The sequence below is a fragment of the Nerophis ophidion genome, linkage group LG05, assembly GCF_033978795.1.
Source record: "Nerophis ophidion isolate RoL-2023_Sa linkage group LG05, RoL_Noph_v1.0, whole genome shotgun sequence".
NCBI lineage: Eukaryota > Metazoa > Chordata > Actinopteri > Syngnathiformes > Syngnathidae > Nerophis > Nerophis ophidion.
This window is the reverse complement of record NC_084615.1, coordinates 7580510-7599472: the sequence shown is the minus strand read 5'-3', so window position 1 is coordinate 7599472 and position 18963 is coordinate 7580510. Positions and strand designations below refer to the sequence as shown.

Sequence of the window (18963 nt, the reverse complement as noted above, 5' to 3'; positions counted from 1 at the left end):
TTGCTTTAATTACAGTCAAACAGTCACTACTTCAAAGGTGCAGTGAGTAGTAATCAACACGGAACAACACAGGAAGTCTTTCATACCGACAGCCATTAGACTTTATAATGCATATGTTCCTTTTGACTGTACATGTACTGTAAATGTATAGCGTATTTATGTCATTCACATGTGAATAATGAATGGCTCTACCGAGGATGTTGTTGTGGTTTGTGTTGTGCTTTGTGCAGCCCTTTGAGACACTAGTGATTTAGGGCTATATATAAATAATCATTGATTGATTGATTGAGATGTATGTTATTCACATGTGACTAACATAAATACAGTCTATTATACAGCATTATTCACATCTGAATGATATAAAGACAGTCTATTATATAGCATTATTCACATGTGAATAATATCAATAGAGTCTATTATACAGCATTATTCACATGTGAATAATATAAAGACAGTCTATTATATAGCATTATTCACATGTGAATAATATCAATACAGTCTATTATACAGCATTATTCACATGTGAATAATATCAATACAATCTATTATACAGCATTAATCACATGTGAATAACATAAATACAGTCTATTATGCAGCATTATTCACATGTGAATAATATAAATACAGTCTATTGTACATCATTATTCACATGTGAATAAGATAAATACAGTCCATTATACGGCATTATTCACACGTGAATAACATAAATACAGTCTATTATACAGCATTATTCACATTTGAATAATATAAATACAGTCTATTATACAGCATTATTCACATTTGAATAGTATAAATACAGTGTATTATGCAGCATTATTCACATGTGAATAATATACATGCAGTCTATTATACAGCATTATTCACATTTGAATAATATAAATACAGTATATTATACAGCATTATTCACATGTAAATAATATAAATACAATCTATTATACAGCATTATTCACATGTGAATAATATAAGTACAGTTTATTATGCAGCATTATTCACATGTGAATACTATAAATACAGTCCATTATACAGCATTATTCACATGTGAATAACATAAATACTGTCTATTGTAGAGCATTATTCACATGTGAATAATATAAATACAGTCTATCATACACCATTATTCACATGTGAATAATATAAATACAGAATATTAGACAGCATTATTCACATGTGAATAACATAAATACAGTCTATTATACAGCATTATTCACATGTGAATAATATCAATACAGTATATTATACAGCATTATTCACATGTGAATAACATAAATGCAGTCTATTATACAGCATTATTCACATGTGAATAATATAAATACAGTCTATTATACAGCATTATTCACATTTGAATAATATAAATACAGTCTATTATGCAGCATTATTCACATTTGAATAATATAAATAGAGTCTATTATACAGCATTATTCACATTTGAATAATATAAATACAGTCTATTATGCAGCATTATTCACATGTGAATAATATACATGCAGTCTATTATACAGCATTATTCACATTTGAATATAAATACAGTATATTATACAGCATTATTCACATGTATATAATATAAATACAATCTATTATACAGCATTATTCACATGTGAATAATATAAGTACAGTCTGTTATACAGCATTATTCACATGCGAATGATATAAATACACTATACATTTACAGTACATGTACAGTCAAAAGGAACATATGCATTATAAAGTCTGATGGCTGTCGGTATGAAGAACTTCCTGTCGTTCCGTGTTGACTCACTACACCTTTGATTATAGAATGTTATGAAAACTTGGTGGATATTGTTTAAAATCACTCAAAGTACACTCTGTGGTGGCAGTATTTATACACCCTCTTAAGTCATGTTTATATTTAGTGTATTGAGGAAGAAAATACATTCAAATAGACCCTGCTCAAAACAATTAGTCAATTCTGCAACATGACCACTAGAGGTCCCTGCAGACCGTAAAATGGATATGTTTATTCATTAGTCAGAACTCCTCCTTTATTGGCGACGCAACAAAACGCGTACGTCGACATTGGAAGGCGTATAGTTGAACCACCTCATCTATAGAAATATTGCCACGGAATGATAAGCGCCTCATAGATGTCTGGATATATATTTTTGCATTTTTGCTGGATGTTTTTCTGAGCAAAAGGATGAGTCGGCTGGAGCACAGCAGGCGGACACCGTTGATGCTTTGCGCCATTCTTCTTTGTTTGTGCGGCTGGTCCGCAGGACAGGTTTCCTACTCGGTCTTCGAAGAGGTGGACAAAGGAACTCTGGTCGGCAATCTGGCTAAGGATCTAAACATTAATGCACAGCAACTGCAGGAGCGTGGATTTAAGATCGTGTCTGGGTACAGTAAGAACTATTTTGAGGTGAATTTAAGGACTGGGGCGTTGTTAGTCAACGAACGAATAGACCGCGAGGAGCTATGCCAGAATCTCCCAAAATGTTCATTAAATATAGAAGGCGTGCTAAACAGTCCTATGAATATATATCGCATAGAAGTGGCGGTTCTTGACGTTAATGATCACGCACCAGTCTTTCTGGAGAAAACTCACGCATTCAACATCTCCGAGTCCTCCTCCGCCGGGGAGAGGTACCCGCTCCCGGTTGCCCAAGACGCAGACGCGGGCAGTAATTCGGTGAAAACGTACAAGTTAAGCGCAAACGACTATTTCTCCATCGACGTGGGCGGCGGGGGAGACTCTGCAGAACTGGTTCTGCAGAAAGCTTTGGATCGAGAGAAGCAGTCCGTCATTACGCTGACACTGACCGCTATTGACGGTGGTAAGCCGGCAAAAAGTAGTGCGTTGCGCGTCATAGTGAATGTGATCGATGTGAATGATAACACGCCATCCTTCAGTAAAACCCTCTATAAGGTGAGTTTTAGTGAAAATGTGCCAAAAGGTACAATTTTACTGAAATTAAATGCGACTGATTTAGACGAAGGCCCACACGCAGATATAAGGTATTATTTGATGACAAGGGGAAGTGGAGATGACTCAAATTTTATGATTACGCCTGAAACAGGTGATTTAATTCTAAAAGGCAACTTGGACTACGAAGAAGCGAACGCATATGAATTACGAGTTAGGGCGACAGACCAGGGCGCCTCGCCTCGCAGCGGCTACGCCAAAGTATTAGTGGAGGTCAGTGACGTCAACGACAATGTGCCGGAAATAACCGTGACGTCACTCATGAATCCAGTCAAAGAGAATGTGGAAATTGGTACGGTCGTCGCACTTGTGACGGTGACGGATAAAGACGCGGGTAAAAACGGCCGCACTACCAGTCAAGTTGAAAATTCAGTTCCATTCATGCTGAAATCAACCTATAAGAATTACTACTCATTGATGATTAACGCTCCCCTAGATAGAGAGTTGTTACCTGAGTACAATATCACTATTGTTGCGAAAGATGAGGGAAGTCCACCGCTTTCAAGCACGTCTATAATCACCGTGCATGTGTCTGATATTAATGACAATGCGCCTCGTTTTACACAAGACTCTTTGAACATTTATGTGAAGGAAAACAGCAATGTGGGCAAAGTTATTGCAACGGTCACTGCCCATGATGCAGATACAGCTGATAACGCAAGAGTATCTTATGCGCTGTTGGATAATAATCTGGAACATTTTCAAATCACATCAATTGTAAACATCAACTCAGAGACTGGAGATATAGTCAGTTTGCAGTCGTTTGACTATGAGAAGTTAAAGACGTTCCGGTTTAAAGTTCAAGCCACAGACTCTGGTGTTCCTCCACTCAGCAGCAACGTGACTGTCAATGTTTTTATCCTGGATGAGAATGACAACAGTCCCACCATTCTGGCGCCATATTCTGAGCACAGCTCCGTTAACAGTGAGAGCATCCCCTATTCTGCTGAAGCGGGATACTTTGTGGCAAAGATCAGGGCTGTAGACGCAGACTCTGGATACAATGCACTGCTCTCCTATCACCTGTCTGAGTCCAAAGGCAACAACAACAACCTCTTCCGGATCGGAACCAGTACCGGGGAGATCCGCACCAAGAGGAGAATGAGTGACAATGACCTGAAAAGTCACCCCTTGGTGGTGTCGGTGTGTGATCATGGAGAAGCCTCCCTGTCAGCTACTGTGTCTATTGATGTGGTGGTGCTTGAAAGCACAGCTGACATCCACACTCAGTTCAGACATGTGCCCATAAAGGAGGAGAACTTCTCCGACTTACACCTGTACCTGCTCATCGCCATTGTGGCCGTGTCACTCATCTTTCTGCTCAGCCTCATCACTTTAATAGCCGTCAGATGCCACAGACAGACAGACGGCACTTTCGGCAGGTACGGCGCCCCGATGATCACCACCCATCCTGACGGGAGCTGGTCTTACTCCAAAGCTACTCAGCAGTATGACGTGTGTTTCAGCTCAGACACACTCAAGAGTGACGTAGTGGTTTTCCCCGGACCTTATCCACCTGTAGATGCTGAACTGATCAGTATTAATGGAGGAGACACCTTTAGCAGGACTCAGACTTTACCTAACACTGATAAGGTAGGCTGAATATCTGTTGATTTTTCCCCTAAAACTATTGTTTAGTCCCGTTACAAAATCATGTCAGTTCAAACCATATCCTTGTTACTTCCAGACGTTTTCATCAGTCGTGACACTGTTTTGCTTTACTTAGGGAAAATGCACTTATTTTTGAATATTGCTTATGATTCACAATCTATTCTGCCTATTAAGCACTTAAATATCCAGCCACGTCCATTAAGGTTTTATACACACTCTAAGTATATACAGTATGTATAGTGTTTAGTAACAGGCACATTCATAATAACATGTTTATAAATATTTGCTAAATTTAAGCATAAGGTAGCACATTAATTTCACGAGCACATCTTCAAGTAGACTTTTTCGTCTGACAACATCACTGATTGTTATTCACTGCAGACTTCCTGAGAGCCAACAAACATAACAAAACATCACTTACTTTAAAATGCCTGCTCTTACTTCGTTGCCGACTGATATGATACATTTTTGTTTAGATGAAGAATGACTAATAATCCTCGCGAAAAATAAAGGGGGCCAGAACCAAACAGGTTTTTGTGTCTTTCTAGCCATTTCTGGGTCTAAATCGAATTTCAAAGTTGACCAACATGTCGGATTATGTTCTCGTTCTTCTCCCATCAAGGTGAGAGGCATTATTAGTGATCTACAGTAAACGTTCACGAGCTCCGAAGCAAGAAAGCGGCTCACCAGCTGATGATATCAATATAGCACAGTGGTTGTTAACCTGGGTTCGATCGAACCCTAGGGGTTGGGCGGAGGCCAAAAGACACCCGACTCATCATGTAAATACAAACTTCTCCTTATCGGCGTATTACGGATACGGCAACAGCTGACTGATTTGCAGTTGTGTCATTAGTTGTGAGTTTATGCACTGTGTTGGTTTTGTTTGAACAAGGTGATGTCATGCACGGTTCATTTTGTGCACCAGTAACAAAAACATGCCAACATTTTAGTATGGGGAACATATTCACTACTAATTAGTTGCTTATTAACATGCATATTAGCAACATATTGGCTCTAAACTAGTCATTATAGTCGTTATTACTTAGAATATGTTCCCCTAGTGTCCAGATAATTCTAAATTAAGTCTTTGTTGCTTAGAATAAGTTCCCCAAACTAAAGTGTTACCAAAAAATACCGTATATCCTCGAATAGCCGCCGGGGTGCTAATTAATTTTAAAATCTCTTCTTACACCGGCGTATACCAAAGGCATGCAGTAAATTTAGGCCTGCGCTTATAAATTTGAGTGTGATGTAAAGATACCATCATGAAAAGCACATTTAATTAAAAAAAACACGATATTATGGTCTTACCTTTACTTATAAATGAAGTCCATGTGCAGCTCCTTCTGATCAAAAGCATCGATAACTTGTTTATAGAAGTCTTCCTTATCTTTCTTCAGTTTTAAAAGTCTCTCTGTCTAGATGGAGATCTTCCTTTATTACCTCCTGCTTCGATTGAAAGTCCAGTTTAAAAAACTGTTTTATTTTAGATACGTAATCCTCCATGCTAAAAGTGCAAGCGAGAGGAAAAAATAAACGATCGCCGCTCACTCTTGCTGCTTGTATTCCCTTCTTCTGCAGCTGAGTTGTCGCAAGAAGGATCACTAGCGCCCTCCACCACCAGGAGGCGGGAGTCGTTTAATGATTCGTATTTGACACACGCAGCTACGGTATATTAATAAAACATAGCTGCTTACTTTTCTTTTTAGCATATTCAATAGCTTGGACCTTAAATCCTACTGAATAGCTCTTAATCTTCTTCCCTTTATGCGATTTCAAATTATTGAAATCAGCCTCCTCCATTTTGAAAATGATGACAGGTGAAGTGTCACTCGTGACGTGACGAGTTTGACCCGGTGGAAATTCTAGACATGCGCTAATAAAAGTAATATTTAGCGAAACGAGTTTGACCCGGCAGTATCTCTAGGCAGGCGCATACTATATACCCGGCGGCAATTCAAGGAAATACTGTAACTTTGTCTTGAATTTGAAAAAAAAAAAAATTTATTTTTCACTAAAAAGGTGTTCGGTGAATGCACATATGAAACTGCTGGGGTTCGGTACATCCAACAAGGTTAAGAACCACTAATATAGCAGCTCAAGGTATAGCTCTGTGATCAAAGCGCCACTTTAAAATAGTATGTCTGTGTTAGTTAGCACTTATAATAACAATATCCCAAATACTTGGTTAATATTCAGGTCACAAAATGTAAATAAAGTATTTGCCTGCATGGGCACATCCTCCTGGTATTTCAGTATAAGTATTCGGGGTTTTGGCACCAGCCGCTAGACTACATCTGACCAATCTAAGTCTTTGGGCTTGAACTGACGAAGCCTACTTGAAAGAGAAGGAAAACACCTGCTAAATTAAACCAAACAGTCCAGTTGCGATTGATTGAATGCCCTGAGATCAGTCTTACTGTCTCTCATAAAGATTGTTAACAATAGGCAACATTCTAAAAAAAGTAGTGCAGTTCCCTTTTTGACATGTCTAAGAGCTGACTAGTTCCCTTATAGTAAGTTATTGTTGTACTTAATATGCTTACTAGATTCACTAATGTTGTGACAAAAGATATAGAAACTAGTGTTTTTTTTATATTTTTTTTATTTTTCTGTTTGGACTTTGGGTTGAATGTGCTGCTGTAAGCATGTAGCTTTTGTTGATTTTTGAGGATTGTATGGGTGTTAGTTTGGATTTATTATTGTTGTCCTGTTGAGACCATTTTATTTAGGGGACGGCGTGGCAAAGTTAGGGAGAGTGGCTGTGCCAGCAACCTGAAGGTTCTTGGTTCAATCCCCACTTTCTACCAACCTCATCACGTCTGTTGTAACTTTACACATGCGCATATTGCCCATCCCCTTAAAAGGGGTGGGGGGGGGGGGGGGGGGGGTCGCACTAATATACAACAAAAACTTTAACCTTAGTCCTAACATAAATAATAAATATGAATCGTTTGAGGTGCTTACTATGAGGTCTGTCACACCGCTGCCTCTACACCTGGCTGTTATCTACTGCCCCCCAGGGCCCTATTCGGACTTTATCAGTGAATTCTCAGAGTTTGTTGCTGATCTAGTGACGCACGCCGATAATATAATCATAATGGGGGACTTTAATATCCACATGAATACCCCATTGGACAGACCGTGCATAGCGCTCCAGACTATAATTGATAGCTGTGGTCTTACACAAATAATAAATGAACTCACGCATCGGAACGGTAATACGATAGACCTAGTGCTTGTCAGGGGTATCACCGTTTCCAAAATTACGATACTCCCGTATACTAAAGTAATATCCAATCATTACCTTATAAAATTCGAGGTTCAAACGCATGTTCGTCAAACTAATTATAATAACTGCTATAGCAGCCGCAACATTAATGCTGCCACAACGACAACTCTTGCTGACCTACTGCACTCGGTAATGGCACCATTCTCAAAATATGTAGGCTCTATTGATAACCTCACTAACAACTTTAACGACGCCCTGCGCGAAACCATTGATAACATAGCACCGCTAAAGTTAAAAAAGGCTCCAAAAAAGCGTACCCCGTGGTTTACAGACGAAACTAGAGCTCAGAAACTATTATGTAGAAAGCTGGAACGCAAATGGCGCACGACTAAACTTGAGGTGCACCATCAAGCATGGAGTGATAGTTTAATAACTTATAAACGCATGCGTACCTTAGCTAAAGCTAAATATTACTCAAATCTCATCCACCGTAATAACAACAATCCTAAATTTTTGTTTATGAGTTTTCCTTGCCCTTACGAAGATGTGGTAGTGGTTTGTGTTGTGGTTTGTGCAGCCCTTTGAGACACTAGTGATTTAGGGCTATATAAGTAAACATTGATTGATTGACTTCACCCTTGCTCCTGATGGGTCGTGGTCAGGGCTTTGCATGGCAGCTCCCGCCATCAGTCTGTGAATGTGTGAATGTGGAAATAGTGTAGGGGGGACTATGAAAAAAAGCATTGTCCGTGGTGCTGATTTTATATGTGTGCTGTATTGTGAGATATTCATGTGTCAGATAAAGCATGGTGAGTGTTTTAACTGCATTACTTGTGACAATAGTAATATCAATAGTAGTATATCATGTGTTTATTTTTATTTCTTACTTTTGCAATGTTACAAACAATTTTCCAAATGTGATAACTTAGTTCTCCTTCTAAAAAAATCTATTCAATTATCTTAAACTTCAAAGCACATACAATTAGCTGTGTAGCAGTTCATCAACCTTGTCGACAAAAATCAATAATAAAATTTGTCGCAGATGAATTAATATGTCAATAATAGCCGACGACATCTTCACTCTTGTTTTTGTGCGGACGGAAACACACATCTGCAAGTCAGACTGGTGGATGGCAAAAAACAGGAAGTGAAAAATAGCCAAAATTTTAGCCAAAGTACACCAAAGCTTAAAAAAAATAATGTTTATACCTGTGTGCGAGGAACTTCACGGTGGAAGAGGGGTTAGTGTGTCTGCCTAACAATATGAAGGTCCTGAGTAGTCCGGGGTTCAATCCCGGGCTCGGGATCTTTCTGTGTGGAGTTTGCATGTTCTCCCCGTGACTGCGTGGGATCCCTCCGGGTACTCCGGCTTCCTCCCACCTCCAAAGACATGCACCTGGGGATAGGCCCCTCCCACCTCCAAAGACATGCACCTGGGGATAGGTTGATTGGCAACACTAAATGGTCCCTAGTGTGTGAATGTTGTCTGTCCATCTGTGTTGGCCCTGTGATGAGGTGGCGACTTGTCCAGGGTGTACACCGCCTTCCGCCCAATTGTAGCTGAGATAGGCACCAGCGCCCCCCCGCCACTCCAAAGGGAATAAGCGGTAGAAAATGGATGGAAGGGACTTGTGTGCAGGTTGCTAAATGCATTGTCTTCACAAATGCAATCTTCTTTTTTGAGGAAGCTACATTGCTTGGTGTCTTAATGTTGTTTATTGTTCTCGCTACTATTGAATGTCTTTTGTTCACGTAAAAAAATGTGAAAACATTTCTTAAAGCACTTTCGGTGCCCTTGCTTTTCAGTGGACAACATTTTTTTTTGTATCAGCCTAATTTGCATCACGGTTCTTAAATATATATTTCTGAATGATTTAGTCATCTTTATTGTAAGTTGGCACATGTCTAGAAATATCTCAAGTTGGCTGAACAAAAGCTGATGAATAGGTGTGCACATCATAATCTAACAAGTTTACTCATCATTAAGATAGTTGCCCATTAAAATAGTTGTGTGCAGTCCAATATACGTTGCTTAAAAATATATTTTTTTTCCTAAAACAATCACCTACACTTTAACATTAGCATTGCATTAAACACAAACTGTGTTTTTTTGCAATTACTGTAAGAAAAACACATCCTTAAGCAATACAGTATTTAGTAAAACACAATAATAAATGTGTAATATTCTTATAATGAAACATACCGGATTAGTGAATTGACAACATTTACTTTGCTATGTTATAAAAAGGCATCAGTTTTTTTTTTGTGGAATATGCTATTTACCTGTCCATTATAGGTGGTAGGCCCTATGGCTTTTTAAATGTTTTTAATAGTTTAGTACAGTGGTTCTCAAATGGAGGTACACGTACCCCTGGGGGTACTTGAAGGTATGCCAAGGGGTATGTGAGATTTTTTTTAAATATTCTAAAAAAAGCAACAATTCAAAAATCCTTTATGAATATAGGGCTTCACGGTGGCAGAGGGGTTAGTGCGTCTGCCTCACAATACGAAGTTCCTGCAGTCCTGGGTTCAAATCCAGGCTCGGGATCTTTCTGTGTGGAGTTTGCATGTTCTCCCCGTGAATGCGTGGGTTCCCTCCGGGTACTCCGGCTTCCTCCGACTTCCAAAGACATGCACCTGGGGATAGGTTGATTGGCAACACTAAAATGGTCCCTAGTGTGTGAATGTGAGTGTGAATGTTGTCTATCTATCTGTGTTGGCCCTGCGATGAGGTGGCGACTTGTCCAGGGTGTACCCTGTCTTCCGCCCGATTGTAGCTGAGATAGGCGCCAGCGACCCCGAAAGGGAATAAGCGGTAGAAAATGGATGGATTTATGAATATATTTATTCAATAATACTTCAACAAAATATGAATGTAAGTTCATAAACTGAGAAAAGAAATGCAACAATTTCAATATTCAGTGTTGACAGCTGGATTTTTTGTTGACATGTTCCATAAATATTGATGTAAAGATGTATTTTTTTGTGAAGAAATGTTTAGAATGAAGTTGATGAATCCAGATGGATCTCTATTTCAATCCCCAAAGAGGGCACTTTAAGTTGATGATTACTTCTATGTGGAGAAATCGTTTTTTTTGTTTATTTTTCAAGTGAATTAGTGGAGTGAATTATATTTATATAGCGCATTTCTCATTACATTGTGAAACCCAATATCTAAGTTACATTTAAAGCAGTGTGGGTGGCACTGGGAGCAGGTGGGTAAAGTGTCTTGCAAGCCCAAGGACACAACGGCAGTGACTAGGATGGCAGAAGCGGGGATCGAACCTGCAACCCTCAAGTTGCTGGCACGGCCGCTCTACCAACCGAGCTATACCGCCCCAAGTTTTTAGTTATTTGTATCTTTTTTTCCAAATAGTTCAAGAAAGACCATTACAAATAAGCAATATTTTTGCACTGTTATACAATTTAATAAATCAGAAACTGATGACAAAGTGCTGTATTTGACTTCTTTGGGGCGGTTTAGCTCGGTTGGTAGAGCGGCTGTGCCAGCAACTTGAGGGTTGCAGGTTCGATCCCCACTTCCACCATCCTAGACACTGCTGTTGTGTCCTTGGGCAAGACACTTTACCCACCTTCACCCTGTGCCACCCACACTGGTTTAAATGTAACTTAGATATTGGGTTTGACTATGTAAAGCGCTTTGAGTCACTAGAGAAAAAGCTCTATATAAATATAATTCACTTTACTTATTTTTATCCTTTTTAAAACCAAAACTGCTTTGCTCTGATTAGGGGGTACTTGAATTAAAAAAAATGTTCAGAGGGGGTACGACTCTTAAAAAAGGTTGAGAACCACTTGTTTAGTATATTTACTGTAAAGAGTGGCGTACCTTCAAATCACCACACGGGGTCGCAGTAGACCGCAGATGTGAGCTTGTTGGGCCATTCAGAATCCGCCCTGCATGGGAACAGCAAAGACATCGTCATCATTCAGTAGTTTATATGCACGGAAGACGCATCGAAGCCTCAACGGCAGTCATTCTTCCTGCATGTGGATGATTAACGGATACGTGATTCCATTTTGCTGCATCAACGATGAGGACGCGTCATCAACCAACCAAACGAGACCTTTTCTGGATTCCCTTTGCTGTGCTTCTTTGTTTTCACGGCTCGTCCGCTTCCCAGTTGTCTTACTCCATCAACGAGGAGGTGAACAAAGGCTTCGTGGTGGGAAACATCGCCAGGGATTTGAACCTGAACGTGCAGGAGCTGGACGCCAGAGATCTGCGTGTGGTTTCGAGCTACGGCAAAGAGTATTTTAATGTGAATTTGCAGACGGGCAACCTTTTTGTGAAGGAAAGAATAGACAGGGAGGAGCTTTGTACCAACCTGGCAAAATGCTCGTTGAGGATACAAGCCGTGTTAAACAATCCGATGACCGCATATCGCATTGAGGTCAGTGTTTTTGACATAAACGACAATTCTCCTGTATTTATTGAACATGCCTATTCTTTGGATATATTCGAATCCGCCTTACCGGGAGAACGCTACCTTCTCCCGGTGGCTGTAGACGCAGACATCGGCAGCAACTCTGTGCGCAACTACAAGTTCAGTAATAATGAACATTTTACGCTCGACGTGCAGAGCGGAGGAGACCACGGCGTGTCTGCAGAACTGGTGCTGCACAAAGCTTTGGATCGAGAGAAACAGTCTTTAATCAGACTCACACTGACCGCTGTAGATGGCGGCAAACCTCCTAAATCCGGCTCTTTGCAAATACGCGTAAATGTGCTCGATGTCAATGACAATGTGCCCACTTTCAGCAAGTCGCTTTATAAAGTGCGTGTGAGCGAAGACGCCCCGCAGGGCTCGGTTGTGATCAAATTAAATGCAACTGATTTAGACGAAGGCATGAATAGTAAGATCCTGTATTCGTTGATCAAAAGAGGCAACAATGATCCGTCCGACGTTTTTAAATTAAATGCAGAAACAGGAGAAATCACTGTGAAAGGTTCATTGGATTATGAAGAAACTCCTGCTTATGAAGTGAGAGTTCAAGCATTGGACCAAGGTACAGTTCCTCGTAGTGCGCATGCCAAACTGCTCATTGAGATAATTGATGTGAATGACAACGCCCCTGAAATTACAGTGACGTCACTGATGACGCCGGTTAAAGAAAACGCAGAATTAGGCACAATTGTTGCTTTAATTACAGTAAGTGATAAGGATGGCGGGAATAATGGTGTGACCAGCTGTAAAGTAGTTGGATCGGTTCCCTTTAAGCTGAAATCCAACTACAAAAATGATTATTCTTTAGTAGTTGATGGAGCACTAGACAGAGAAAACACCTCTCTTTATAATGTCTCCATTATAGCCTCAGATGAAGGAAGTCCTCCTCTGTCCACGAGCAGCATCATTACTGTTCATGTTTCTGATGTCAACGACAATGCACCTCGTTTTATGGAGCCCGTTATTAATGTTTATGTCAAAGAAAATAGTCCAACGGGAAATTCTCTTTGCTCCATTCACGCGCTTGATCCTGATTTGGATGCCAATGCAAAAGTGTCCTACACACTGTTAGATGTAAATCCTGGAAATATTCCAATTAAATCACTTTTAAACATCAACTCGGAGAGTGGAGATATAGTCAGTTTGCAGTCGTTTGACTATGAGAAGTTAAAGACGTTCCGGTTTAAAGTCCAGGCCACAGACTCTGGTGTTCCTCCACTCAGCAGCAACGTGACTGTCAATGTTTTTATCCTGGATGAGAATGACAACAGTCCCACCATTCTGGCGCCATATTCTGAGCACAGCTCCGTTAACAGTGAGAGCATCCCCTATTCTGCTGAAGCGGGATACTTTGTGGCAAAGATCAGGGCTGTAGACGCAGACTCTGGATACAATGCACTGCTCTCCTATCACCTGTCTGAGTCCAAAGGCAACAACAACAACTTATTCCGGATCGGAACCAGCACCGGGGAGATCCGCACCAAGAGGAGAATGAGTGACAATGACCTGAAAAGTCACCCCTTGGTGGTGTCGGTGTGTGATCATGGAGAAGCCTCCCTGTCAGCTACTGTGTCTATTGATGTGGTGGTGCTTGAAAGCACAGCTGACATCCACACTCAGTTCAGACATGTGCCCATAAAGGAGGAGAACTTCTCCGACTTACACCTGTACCTGCTCATCGCCATTGTGGCCGTGTCACTCATCTTTCTGCTCAGCCTCATCACTTTAATAGCCGTCAGATGCCACAGACAGACAGACGGCACTTTCGGCAGGTACGGCGCCCCGATGATCACCACCCATCCTGACGGGAGCTGGTCTTACTCCAAAGCTACTCAGCAGTATGACGTGTGTTTCAGCTCAGACACACTCAAGAGTGACGTAGTGGTTTTCCCCGGACCTTATCCACCTGTAGATGCTGAACTGATCAGTATTAATGGAGGAGACACCTTTAGCAGGACTCAGACTTTACCTAACACTGATAAGGTAGGCCAAATACTTCTTATAGATATTTTTGTAACATTTATGCATAATTTATTTCCTGTTGATCATTGCACATAGTTTATAGTCCAGGGGTCACCAACCTTTTTGAAACCAAGAGCTACTTCTTGGGTACTGATTAATGCGAAGGGCTACCAGTTTGATACACACTTAACTAACTTGCCAGAAATAGCCAATTTGTTCAATTTACCTTTAGCTTTATGTTATTATTAATAATTAATTATATTTATATTTGCGGAAACACTGATCATCTTAATGCTTTCTCACAAATATATAGAAACAGATAAGTAAATATAGTTCGACTCTTTAAAATTCAAAATTCAACTAAAAAAAGAAGATAAAAACTATAGCTAATTCGAATCCATCCATCCATCCATCCATTTTCTACCGCTTATTCCCTTTCGGAGTCGCGGGGGGCGTCGGCGCCTATCCATTGGCAACACTAAATGGTCCCTAGTGTGTGAATGTGAGAGTGAATGTTGTCTGTCTATCTGTGTTGGCCCTGCGATGAGGTGGCGACTTGTCCAGGGTGTACCCCGCCTTCCGCCCGATTGTAGCTAATTCGAATCTTTTTGAAAAAAAAAATAATAATAACGGAATATCATTAGTAATTTTTCCTAAATAAGATTAATTTTAGAATTTTGATGACATGTTTTGAATCGGTTAAAATCCAATCTGCACTTTGTTCGAATATATAACAAATTGGACCAAGCTATAGTTCGAACAAAGACAAATATTTTTTGAAAATTTTAATCATAATTAGTTTGAAGTAATATTTCACGCCCTGCGATGAGGTGGCGACTTGTCCAGGGTGTACTCCGCCTTCCGCCCGATTGTAGCTGAGATAGGCGCCAGCGCCCCCCGCAACACCAAAAGGGAATACGCGGTAGGAAATAGATGGATGGATGGTAATATTTCACAAATATTCTTCGTCGAAAAAAGAGAAGCTAAAATGAAGAAATTAATTAAAATGTATTTATTATTCTTTACAATAAAACAATAAATGTACTTGAACATTGATTTAAATTGTCTGGAAAGAAGAGGAAGAAATTTAAAAGGTAAAGAGTTATATGTGTTTAAAAATCCTAAAATCATTTCTAAGGTTGTATTTTTTCTCTAAAATTGTCTTTCTGAACGTTTTAAGAAGCAAAGTAAAAAAAAAAATGAATTTATTATTTGTCTGTCATGCTGAAGGAATGAGGAGTGAAATAGTTTGTTTACTTTTCCAACAAGTTTCGAAAAAATAAAAATAAAGATTGTAGAGTAGCCTCGAGGAGGTTTTATGACACTAAATAAGTTTATTTTTGATTGTATAGAAAGTCAACCACGGTGAATATTTTTGGTTTGTGAAAATTAATTAACATTTTGAATCTAGAAATATCTCCGCGAGTGCTTATTCAAGAATTTAGTGTGTCATAAAACCTCCTCAAGGCTACTCTACAATCTTTATTTTCATTTTTTCTAAACTTGTTGGAAGGACAGAGTGAAGTCTTTAAAATATTTTCTTGGATTTTCAAATTCTATTTGAATTTTGTCTCTCTTAGAATTAAAAATGTCGAGCAAAGCGAGCTGGTAAATAAATACAATTTAAAAAATAGAGGCAGCTCACTGGTAAGTGCTGCTATTTAAGCTATTATTAGAACAGGCCAGCGGGCAACATATCTGGTCCTTACGGGCGACCTGGTGCCCGCGGGCACCGCGTTGGTGACCCCTGCTTTATACAATGTAAAAAGTGCGCTGACAGAATATGTGTTACCCTGTTTAAATATGTACTATTTGGTCATTAGTTAACACTAATAGTTAGCACAGAATATGTGTTACCCTGTTTAAATATGTACTATTTGGTCATTAGTTAACACTAATAGTTAACACAGAATATGTGTTATCCTGTTTAAATATGTGCTATTTGGTCATTAGTTAACACTAATAGTTAGCACAGAATATGTGTTACCCTGTTTAAATATGTACTATTTGGTCATTAGTTAACACTAATAGTTAACACGGAATATGTGTTACCCTGTTTAAATATGTGCTATTTGGTCATTAGTTAACACTAATAGTTAACACGGAATATGTGTTACCCTGTTTAAATATGTGCTATTTGGTCATTAGTTAACACTAATAGTTAACACAGAATATGTGTTACCCTGTTTGAATATGTACTATTTGGTCATTAGTTAACACTAATAGTTAACACAGAATATGTGTTACCCTGTTTGAATATGTACTATTTGGTCATTAGTTAACACTAATAGTATAGTGCGGGGGTCAGCAACCAGTGGCTCTGTAACGCCGCCCTAGTGGCTCCCTGTAACATTTTTAAGAAAGCATTTCAAATGGAAAAAGATGGGGGTAAAACATTTTTTTTGTCTTAGTATAGTTTTTGTTTGAGGACAAACGTGACACAAACCTTCCCAATTGTTAGAAAACCCACTGTTTTATATGAGTTTTTGGTGAACAGTGTTTTGTCCTACAAATTTTTTGTCCTAACGAATTGTGGACTGTGACTGAACAGTTTGTTTACATGCAAAATCTTCCACTCCTTCTTAGTCTCATTTTGTCCACCAAAAGTTATATGCTGTACGTCAGTACTCAAAGTTGTTGATTTGCTGGTGTGCTAATCAGGAAATTTAGGCTTGCTGTATAGACTTAGACTTTAGACTTGGACTTCCTTTTATTGTCATCCAAATTGGAACTTTACAGTACAGATAAGAAGGGCGGCATGGCGTAGTGGGTAGAGCGGCCGTGCCAGAAACCTGAGGGTTGCAGGTTTGCTCCCCGCCTTTTGACATCCAAATTGCTGCCGTTGTGTCCTTGGGCGGGAAACTTCACCCTTTTCCCCCGGTGCCGCTCACACTGGTGAATGAATGATGAATGAATGACATGTGGAAGTCGGAGGGGCAGTAGGCACAAACCGGCAGCCACGCTTCCGTCAGTCCACCCCAGGGCAGCTGTGGCTACTGATGTAGCTTACCACCACCAGGTGTGAACAAATGATGGGTTCCCACTTCTCTGTTTGCGCTTTGAGTATCTAATAATAAAAAAGCGCGATATAAAATCTAATCCATTATTATTATAAGAAAAACATTTTGTTGCATTAGCTCATGGTCGTGCAGGATAAAAGAGCAATAAGGTGCAAATATAAATTAAAGCTGCAAGCAGCGTTGGTCGGGTCTGCCTTTGGCTGCTGCCCCCGCGACCCAAACTCGGATAAGCGTTAGAAGATGGATGGATAGTAGCTACTATTATTATAAGGTATTGTGTGTAGAATTTTGAGGACAAAAAATAATTAATTCCATTTCATATTGTCTACTGTTAGTCCTAAGTGTCCCAATACTTTTGCCTAGTGTAAGTCGTAAGTGTCCCAATATATTTGCCCAGTTATAGTCCTAAGTGTCCCAATACTTTTGTCCAGTGGTAGTCCTAAGTGTCCCAATACTTTTGTCTTGTGTACCTACCTTCTCTGCAATGTGTGGGCACGTTAGTGCTTCCTGCTTTTAAGCAGCCATCTTGAGACAACAGCAGTGCAGCAGCAGCAGCGCACTGGTTCTTTGAAGGGTCATAAAATCAAAACCGGAGCAGTAATCAAAATTGTGTTGGACGGTTTTAATCAAAAGGGTTCAATCTCTCTTCTGTGCGAGTTTGAAGCCGAAACGACAAACACACTTGGAGGAGTTTACGTTTGAAAAAAGTGACGAGTTTTTACAAAACTTTTATTTTGAAGGGGTAATTGCCAACTTCCTGTTGATTTTTTCTGCAGAATGTCAATTATTAAAATGTAGGTCTAAGTGAGACCTACATTCCTACTGGAAGTTAATAAGCAGTTTTGTCTGTTTTCTCTTCCTAGGAGCAGTTTTTTCTGTGTTTTATTCAAAAATTGCGCTAGAGCACATTTTTTAATTTTCGGGTTTAGTTTTTTCATTAGATCGCAATTTTTGCAGTACTGATGTGTGTGCCAAGTTTGGTGAGTTTTGAAGCATTTTAATGGGGTCAAATAACAGCTCAAAGAGGCAAAAATAGTATTTTTTGCGAACATTTTGCTTTGAATGGGTTTTTGCAAAATTGTTGTCGATTTTTGCCTCAGAAGATACAATTATGAAATCTAGGTCTAAGTCAGCCCTACATAGAGGTTTTTGTTTCATGTCTCTACGACATTCCTAACAGAAGTTACGAGCAGTCTGTTTTTTTTTTTCTTTCTAGGGGGCACTAGAGCGCAATTTTCATTTTTGGGGTTTGGTTACTTAATAAGTTGGGAAGGTTTGCCACACCGACGGTGTGTCAAATTTGGTGAGTTTTGAAGTATGTTAAGGTGGTCAAATTAGGGTGCGAAGGAGCGGAATAATAATAAAACCTTGCAGTTTCAATAGGGTCCTTTTGCAATGGGCCAAGCACCCTAATAAATAGATTACTGTACAGATAAATAAATTGCACTTTTGCATACGCATCCACATTTATGGATGCATGTTATATTGTTTTTATATTCCAGCGAGTCAAACCATTTTGGGGGGAATTGAAGGGATTATTATGATGCGTTCAAGAGTCTTACGGCCTGAGGGAAGAAGCTGTTACAGAACCTGGAGGTTTATGCTACAGAGGCTGCGGAACCTCTGTATGTACATATTGCATCATTATGTCTCAATTGTAGGTTTATTTGAGCTAGTTTAATATCCTTTACTTGTAACCTCTTTGTATATAATTTATATTATCTG

General features: G+C 39.5%; 2 protein-coding genes across 9 annotated transcripts in view; both read left to right on the top strand.

Annotated features, from left to right (window-relative positions):
- LOC133552588 (protocadherin alpha-C2-like) overlaps positions 1-18963 on the top strand; it is a 248141-nt gene that overhangs the window by 134403 nt on the left and 94775 nt on the right. Inside the window, exon 1 of one of the 8 annotated variants that reach the window (XM_061899864.1) lies at positions 11576-14239. The exons of the other annotated variants lie outside the window; for them this stretch is intronic. Coding sequence (XP_061755848.1) covers positions 11843-14239 — 2397 coding nt within the window. The 5' untranslated portion in view covers positions 11576-11842. Of the gene's footprint in view, positions 1-11575; positions 14240-18963 lie in introns of those variants that run through there. 8 annotated transcript variants of the gene reach the window in all.
- On the top strand, positions 1940-4543 carry LOC133552595 (protocadherin alpha-3-like). The gene has a single exon (XM_061899876.1). It carries the CDS (start codon positions 2156-2158, stop codon positions 4541-4543), a length of 2388 nt encoding a protein of 795 aa, XP_061755860.1. The 5' UTR covers positions 1940-2155.